Genomic DNA, 9,686 nt, shown 5'->3' with positions numbered 1-9,686 from the left:
TTTTTAAACAGTTGACAATAGTCCACTATTTGAAGAATATTTATTTCCTAAACACAATTTATACATTTGGGTACATTTTCATTGTGTCAATGTAGATTTCATACACTGACTTCCCAAATGATACCCAATGACTACATGGGCAATGGAAAACGTTGTGCACCTACAAACATTTGTAGCAAATACTGAGCTGGGTTGTGTAGCAGTTAATGCTCAAGGGATATTCATTTACATTAAACATTGCTACATTAAGCATTTAAAAAAAAATCCGGTATTTTTCTTTAAGCAGAACTTCAGAATAGAACAAAATCAAGTATTAGGTTGGCAGGAATATTTTATTGATGTCAGAAATGGTGCACCACACACTAGCTTGACCATTAATAAAGTTCACATGAAATATTTCATGATCTATACAAAAGAAAAAGGTAGAAGTCATAATCCATTACATAATTTGGATCAAGTGTGAAGCAAATAAGGATACACTGCTCAATTATAACAGAAGGGTTCTTACATAATACAAATATATTTCACATAATGAGTGGAAGTAAACAGTTTCCTTACAAACTTGTAAAAAAATGCACAATTAAACACTTTCTACAAAAACTGCTATTGTGAGGTAAATGTGGTATGTTAATATATAAGGCTAACGGTTTAAATAGAGAGATAACAGATTTTCCTAATTCACAGAATATTGCATTTGTTTTTGGTGCTTTAATAATAGCTGCAAGTGTTGATTTAAGTCTCCACTGCATGACATAGATGCTTTCTATTACAGCATTACCGCAGAACCCTTTTCTGCCCCCTTCACTCATGTTCATTATGCAATCACAAATTTAAGTTCTACACAGGTTGAGAACTAGTCATGTGCAAAAAAAAACAAAAAAAAAACAGTAGACTCCCTTTAACTGTGTTACATAGGAAAGATCATGAATTCTTTTGGAAATTTAAACTACAAACTTATACATTTACTTTGCCTTTTCATAAGCTTGTAATTAGCAGATTTGATAATATCTTAAAATCCTTGTGTTGGTGTATCAAACGAACTGATGTCAGCCTGTTCACACCTCATGAAATAGCAGGATAAGTAGTCAATAAAGTTGATAATTGAGGTTTATACAGACATGAAACAAAATGACCTCTAAACATTCACACATCTGAATTCTGGTGAAAATATTTAAATATTATAAATGTATAATATTTACAAGGCATACACTGTAATGGCTTTTCATGACAAACGTAATATCTGCAGTTCTACAACAGAACAGAATAGCTCTCGAAGTTTTCATATGTTAGGTTGCTTCAAGGTCTACCAGAAGTCCTGTTAATGCAGTCGCAAGAGTTGCAAGTCGAGAAATATGTTCAATAAGAAGGAAGTTCTTTTATATTTGTGAAATAAAATTTGCATAGATCACCACCTGGATTAATTATCTACAATATTCTGTACTGCTGTTTTCATATTGCCCAGGGTGAGAAGTACTACTGAATTAGCCTTAAGGTGTCAAGATTGAGATGGGGTCAGGATTGCTAACCCTCCAGAATTGCCCAGGAGTCTCCAGGAGTCTCCTGCTGTGAGAAACCTGGAAGAAAAAAAATCATAGGAGCATTTTTCATTGTATTAGTTATGAAAATACTGAAGATGGGAAAATAGCGTTTGGAACGGGCAGTATGGCTGGATGCTAGTGATCACTAGATGGAACCTCCAGGAAAATGTCCAACCAGAGTTGGCAACCATATACGATGCAAGTAAGGCTTTTCTGATATCAGTCTGTAGTTGGTACTAATGTGGACAGGGGACTAAGAGTAACTCCAGGGTTCTTTTATAAGTAGTGTTCTAACACTTTTACTTACAAATCACTGTTCACACCTCTTTTTTCTGAGTATGTGTACGTGTGTGGAAAGGGGAGGAAAAAAGGAACACCAATCTTTCTCTCTTACCACCCACCAAATGAAATGGTACAACCTTTATACAATTTGCAGTTTATTTCTTTATTGCAAAATTAAAATCTACTAAAAACTTGCTAGACATAAATGCAGCTAGATAAAGAAAATATTATGCACTACAGACTACTTCTGAATATTTAAAGGTGGAACCTCATGTTAATCTATTCCGTATTACAAATATTTACCCATATTTGAAGATTTTCAATGTGACAAAGTTACACAGGAATTAATGCACATTCGGATTTCCTACTAGAATTTAAAGTTGAAATACTAGGGCATTTTTTTCTTAGAGATAAAAACCTGAAGAAAATTCCTAACTTCAAAGTTCTAAAAAGAAACACTTGCTCCATATGATGGGTCACAAAATACAAGAAAGGTGGTAATCCACATTAAAGATTGGAAAGAATACAGTGCATGCAAAATGCCCTTTGCTTAATTCAGGGCCCAATGATCAGCAACAAACCCTGACTTTCTGGGACTGATGAAAAATTATTTTAAAATTTGAGCCAGTCTCTGACAGCCCATCCAGGAAGTTCATTTGTCTGTAATTTGTTTCATGAATTATATTGATTATGCAACACAGGAAGCTAATTCTGATCAGTGGTTCATGCAACACCAACATCTAAATAGGCAATTGTGAATAGACGATATTAAAAAAAAAAGACACCATATCTGACATTGAAGATACACAGCCTGATTTCACAATCATGAATTAATAACTTGCGCTGTAAGGTCTCAGAAAAGTATCCAGTTCACTTCCCCATATAACTCAATTACATAGAAATCCATTCATGCAGAGTATACTCTGTGACCTTGCAGCACACAGAATAATGTTATTTGAAGCTACATTGTGCTACAGTTCTTCTAATCAGAAATAACCTCCTTGGGAAAAAAAATTGCAAAAAAGATTTTTAAATTAAAAAGGTAGTTCACATTGTACTCAGCATACTAAGCAAGATTAGTTAATTAATTGTAATCACATTGTGGTCACTTCTAGGCAATCAGGCCAGAATTTTAAGAACAAGCATAAAATAGAATATTATGGCAGAAATATAGATTTAAATCTATCTTTTTGGATTCCTCTTTCCAAACTCTGCCTTTCACACTTGGGAGTAGTTTGTGAAAGACATCATTACTGAATCAGTGTCACTGAGTTATACTTTAAAAGCATCTGCTAAATTCGGCTAGATTACAAAGTCACAAATTTTATTATTTTCTAAAATGCATTGTTGAAGATATTCACAGTATTATTGAACCAAAAAGTATTATTGAGCTATAAAATGCCAAATAAGTAAATTTAATTTTGAAAGTAGTTTATAGGAAACTAAGCCTTGATTACTATTTTCAAACAAATCGGTCAAATTAGTTCATAATGAGGTGATAAAAAAAACCTAGCTAGACCTGTTGGAATACACATTATATTATATTTGGAGGAATTTGTTCTTTCCTTTTTATATATTGCTAGGCCGAGCATGTCAGTTGTATCTAGAAATATGCCTACACTGGGCAATTGGCAATCAATAATTACATGTCATAGCACGTAGTTAGAGAAGGGAGATGTGATCTAATAACCCCCTAAAGACAGATCTACAATCTGATCTAAGTTATTAGCAGCAAATAACTTTGAACAAGATTCATAAAGTCTTGCCAGATAAAATGCATTAAAGCACTGGAAGAGTCATCCGAATGACTGATAATAGAATTGACATTAAAAAATGACTAAAATTTTTACATCTTTAGCTGCACAAGTGTGCAATCACTTAAAATAATTTTTACTCTACTCTTTTGCATGGAAGCAGGAAACAGGAATCCACATATAACATTCATTATTGCTGAGGTCATAGGAGGCCTTTGTTTCATGTTGCTAATTAATTAATAACATAACAGTTCAATTTTCTCTAGATGGCGTGATGATCACATAACAAAACCAATTTATAGTACTTGTGCGACTAAAAGTTGAATGTTCCTGAAATCCAAACTCAAAGTTTTCCTTAATCAGTTGAATATTTCACAAAATTTTCAATGGGAAATATTACAGCGACTACAGATTACTCTTACCAACACTGTGGTACACATATTGAGGCGCACAGCGGAATGGTTTAGTAAGTGGCTTTACAGCGCTTAAAAACTTGATTTACTGAGGCCTAATTATGGCTTTAAAGACATAATCTATCGATAAAGGTGCTTGTGGAAAGATGTATTGTATACAGAGTGTGATCTCTGCTAAGAGTAATTTTAAATTGCCAGCAAATTATCTCACCTAATCTACTGAAATTACACATTTAGTATGATGAGTATCTCTGAATATACAATCCAGACTTACTTGACATGTATTTTACAGCAAATAAGCTGATAAAAAGGTAGTTATATACAATACCTGATTCAGTCTATAATGTTTTGGCAAAAGTCGATGGAGTGTATCAGATTAGAATATTCTAGTCACCTGGTTTTAAAAGATTACTTCAAAGGTATTTTATAGCTGGCCATTTATTGTGGCATTGTGGTGAATCCTACATATCAGTGAAAACTGGATCAATGATGAATGAAGTCACTAGCTACACGTAACAAAATTGGAACAAAACTGCAAATCTAAGTTTCCAACTGGACAACTACCAGAAATGGGGCAAAAACAAAAAGGGGTAGCACTTGGCATTTATAATTTCAAGCAGAAAATGGAAATTTGATGTAATTGCTGACTGAAAACGGAAAGCAAAAAAGTCTGCAATAATAATGGAAATAGCAGAAGTCAAAGTGAAATGAATGCTCCACAAAACATGCAATTGCATTAGTACATTATACACAACATACCTTAAACTAGTGTAAACTCCTCTATCCACTTTTAGATAAAAGTAACCAGAAAAGTTAGTAGTAAGTGGCTTGTAGGCATATTCCATTTGGTATAAAATGTTAATTGGAAACTTTTATAACTTTTTTGAACAATGAAAAGTCTTTGATCTCAATAGCAAAAGAATGGTTATGCCTCTGAGATGCAGAACCATTCTGATGTATTGCGACTTTAAAAATGGTCTGAATCCAATTACCAGCAAACTGTTTGCAAAAATAAAAACTGATGAAATCCATTTTTGGGAATCACTTGCTGGTCTCCCGCTTCTGGCAAAAGAAATAATCAGTGCAGAATCATTTCACTTCAATATTACTCCATTATAACAAGGCGAGGATCGATAAATTGTGACTTAATGATTTAATCTCACTGGGTTGTGGCTAAACATCGTCATCTAAATGCCATGGTTTACTGCTAAAATGAGGATTTGCACTTGAAGAAATTTTCCTAATCAAGACATGCACAACTGGGAAAACTACATCAATGCTTCCTCATTATTAAGATAATTTTTCCTCCCATTGTGTAGCCTGCTCATTGATGCTATTGTGAAGCAAGGGCTTCAATCTTTTCCAGTTCCCTTCCACCAAACAACCCCTTTCCCAACTACGCTCAGTAATGACTCCAAAAAGCATGTGAACAAATCAAAAACTCAACCACTGGATTGGGTTCTGATTTGGTAAAGAATCCAAGTTTACAACTTGATGTGAGGTAAAGTCCATCAACAAAGAAGAAAATAAATATTGGGAGAATTGGCAGAGCGGGTTGGTGGGGCCAAGTGGCCTACTCCAGCTCCTAATAAGATGGGGCTCTTGCACCTCAAAGAAAATTCTCTGATGAGAAATCAGAGTAAAGAAACTCAAAAGCAATAACTTTAGATAATTCAGGGTAGCAAGATACAAGGATGTGGAGCAGTGAATGGCAAAATTGGGACAAATGGAATGGGTTATCAGGAAGTGTGTTTGATCAGAGGGTACTGGATTAATTTATGAAACAGTTGGTTGCTGCAATGGGGAGACAACAGATTTTGTATTATAAAGAGAACACTAAAATTGGGATGAGGACCTCCTTAATCTGAACCAATCAGGACACTCTAAATTTCAGGTCCTGCAATGTTATAATTTTATCAGTTAAAAAAATCTCATTTCATTACAATGGACAAAGAACAGAGTTAATTTTCTTCCATGCATGTGTTCCATCGGAGACTGAATTAAGTTCTTTGTTCAATCAGGGAACCAAAAATAAGGCAGTGTATTGACTAGCAGGAGACAGCCTCAAACTGAAAAAAAAAATAGGATTCCTAGCATTTAGTTTACAATGGTTTAAAGGCTTGGTCATTTTAGCGATAAACTGATGTACTTCAATCAGCAACATGAACACTGCTGGTATCATTTGAAAGCAGGTCTAACACCAGTCTTGATTATAACCAACACACTCAAGGAAAAAGAAGCTGTGGATCTTGATTACTGCTGTTTAGACAATTTTAATCACTTTACCACTAGATGTATTATGGGTTGAAAAGCTCTAGGAGATATCCTTGACTCTAGACTTACAATTCACAACTAGAGTTTACTTACTATTCCACTGGCTTTTCCCAGTTAAGGGAAATTCTCTAACTGCTCCTTGAGATAATTCAAGTCAAATACAACTTTTTCAAAACATACAATATAACTGTTAGCAATCTTACAGATCTCTCTCTGATACTACACAAACTATTTATGAATTATAAATAACAAAGCTTATGTACTGTAATCATTTGAGTCCTTAGGCATTCAGGATGGAATACAGAATCAAAGTAAAATTACTTTGAATATATACAACTAGGTGAATAAATCAGGCATGTGTAGGTTTAACTAAATTTGTTACTTTTGACCATTTCTTGTTTTTAATTTCTTAAAACTCAAAAATAAAGCAGCAAATTACCACACACTTTTAATGGCTATTATAATAGCAGGTTGTTACCATTAAACTGATGGGCAAATCTGAACTGTAACACTATGCTTTTGCAACACTATGAAATGTATAAAAAGACTTTATGTAGCATACTGAACCTTTCAACATACTTTGCACCCATAGTTTTCACTGTACAGAACTGCAGTTTCAACCTTTCACCCTGTACTTTGCAGTTTTCTGAAACAAAGATCTTTTCTCCTGTAAACATCGCTAATGTTAGTGGGAATTATTATATTTACACAATGTTGATTCATGCTACTTGTACTACTGATACTTGCATTGGTACCTGCCTATTCACGGCTTTCAAAATGCAGAATGAGGTAAATAAAGTCTTGCCTACCTAATTTTTTTAAAGATTTTTTAAAACCTTTTTTTATTACTACACTGAAATGAAATTGGTCATTAGTTCCTTTTGACTCAATGAGGTTACTGCTTTACAGCTTCAAAGCTGTTATCAGGGACCAAATGCTTCACGCACAGATGTGCACAGCAAAGTTCCCAACATCAAAGTTCTGCTCCCCTTTCAAGTCAGTGCTTGTGGAATTTGTTTCAATAGAAATCTCCCCTTACTGCATCAAATGTTTCCTGAGTCATACTACAAACTAGAGTCATAGCTCAATATTATTGATGTCTCTATTTTGAAAATTGAACGTTGAGCACTTCCCTGATGTTTTGAGTTACTCTTTTTTCCATTAATAGTACAGTTGAATTTTTAAAAAACACAAATCCCACAAAAAAAACATTTAACCCCATCCAAGTCATGCTATTCTGCTAAAACATTTCCCAATCCACTGAGAAAAAAATTCCAGACTTGTTTAATTTTCTGCCTATCCACTGTGTTTAAAATTTATTCCTAATACAAACTGTTCTAACATGATTACAGACTGAATGCACCAAACAAAATGGTAAAATGTTGCATTGGAAGGGCTTCATACATTTTTTTCTCAGAACCTGATATATAAACATTTGGACTGGCAATGTGCTTACACATGGTCAAAAACATGGTATCAAGCACTCAAGGCCCTCCAGCCTGGTCATACTTATGACCTTACCTGTAACTTTGGCTGGTTGGAGTCTTGGCTCCTGTACTAATTGGCTCATTAGCATCAGACAACAAATTAGTGTACCCTGAGAATTCAGAAACTGTAGTCCTTATTCTGTGGCCTGCCTCTTCGTTGGTGCCACTGCTGAAGGTCATTGGCACTCTACCACCTGACTTAAACTGAGATCCAAAGGCCTGGGCAAAATTCTCAATCTGATAGACCTGATGGTTCAGGCCAGCCTCCAAGTTCTTTTGCTGTTCCAGCTGCCCCACTAACTCCTGAGATGGCGTCAGCCTTTGATGAGCAGCTTCTGTACCAGGAAAATGAATGCCAGGTTGGGAACTTCCAATCAACAAACCAAAATGTGATTTTGGTGAGGTGGTTGGCAATACTGAGGTAATAGATGGACTGAAACCACACTCGAGTGCAGGTGTAGTATAAGCCTGTTTATCAGGGAATAAATTATGGCTGGGGAGACTGGATGGAAGACTAGTGGGACAAAACTGCATCCCTGGGTTTAGTGAAAACCCATCACTTTGACTCGTTCTCTCTAAAGCTTGCTGCAGGTACTTAGAATATTCTTGGAGCATTCCTGTTTTGTCACCACGAGATGCATGTGGATCTGGGCAAACAGCATTCTCATGTATCTCTGGATTTTCTCCTGAAGAATGGATTGGGATATGTTGGTCAGCAATATCAAAAGGAACATCATGCTGGCCCTCATGCTTGTGGGAATATTGGTCTAGAAGGCTTTGAAGGACCTCATCTGGAATTCCAGACTTTTCATGACAGACTTTCACATCCACATTCATTGGAGAAGAGTCCAGCAGAGTAAGTGAGCTTTCATTATCCATAACACTCGCAACTGCTGCCTGAATTACAGACTGTTGAGATGCCATTTGTCCTATACTTACTGCATAGTCATTATTACTGGAAGCAGCCTGCAGGTATCTTTTTTTCTTAAAAAACTGCATTGCATCATCATAGTTGCAGTTGCTAGCCTGTTCTGGTTTATTGCCTGTATTCTGCAGTAAGACAATATTATCCATGCTGGTGCTATTATTCAATGCCAAAGTCCCTTGTTTATTAGTCATCAGCTTTTGCCTCACCAGCTCTGTGGCAGGTATAACTAGAGGCGTTGCATTGTTCGGACCTGTCCTTTGAGGGCTCTTCCGATTCACTTTTTTGATGACAAGTTTTGGTGCTCGGGTTTGCAAATCCTCTTCATTTCCCAATTTCATATTAGAGGACACCATTGGCATCTCAACAGCATATTCATGCATATTATATACAGACAATTTATCTTTGCAGGTGGTTAAGCTACTTGGAAGTTCAGAAATGTTGGATTTGTTCTTTTTGCGAGCTGTCTTCTCCTTAGTCTCCTGAGATGTAGCTTTTGATTTTGTTTTCTTGCGTGGACCTGTAGTTCCCTGAGTTGATGTGAAGCAACCATTCCCCATTTGATTTGATGGCCCAGGCTCCATTCCATTTTCACTTTTACCAAGGACTTCACCACATGTTCGTCTGTGCTTTAATAATCTGTCTGTTCTAGAAAAATACTGGGAAAAAGACAAAAAGATTTATAAATCTCTTGTACAATAATTTACACTCACATACATGCCACAGGTAGAGAATCATAGAATGGCTGCAGTATATATATATAACACTAGTAATGAATGACCACAAACTAAAACTGGAGCTCTATTCCCAAAAATAAATATTTCATAGAAGCAGCAACCTTGAGAGCAGAGAAGTGGAGAAAACTAATAGTAGATAACACTTCTATGATAATGAACAATATGCTGCAGGGTGTCACAGATGACCCTTATATGATGTTGCATATTCTTTTACAAATTTTCAATCTAAGGGGTGAAATTTAGAACACTTCTGCAAATATTGACTATGGTCGCTTC

At 35.5% G+C, this 9,686-nt stretch overlaps 1 protein-coding gene across 1 annotated transcript in view; it reads right to left on the bottom strand.

The window, feature by feature from the left end:
- Positions 1–313: 313 nt before the first annotated feature.
- znf281b (zinc finger protein 281b) overlaps positions 314–9,686 on the bottom strand; it is a 30,682-nt gene continuing 21,309 nt past the window's right edge. Inside the window, exon 7 of the mRNA XM_087977850.1 lies at positions 314–9,332. Coding sequence (XP_087833976.1) covers positions 7,779–9,332 — 1,554 coding nt within the window. The 3' untranslated portion in view covers positions 314–7,778. The remainder of the gene's footprint in view (positions 9,333–9,686) is intronic.

Source organism: Chiloscyllium plagiosum, unplaced genomic scaffold (genome assembly GCF_037043375.1).
Source record: "Chiloscyllium plagiosum isolate Xiang-an unplaced genomic scaffold, Cpla_swu_hap1 HiC_scaffold_32, whole genome shotgun sequence".
Classification (NCBI taxonomy): domain Eukaryota; kingdom Metazoa; phylum Chordata; class Chondrichthyes; order Orectolobiformes; family Hemiscylliidae; genus Chiloscyllium; species Chiloscyllium plagiosum.
Note: the sequence above shows the minus strand (reverse complement) of the source record. Positions and strands in the feature narration are given on the sequence as shown.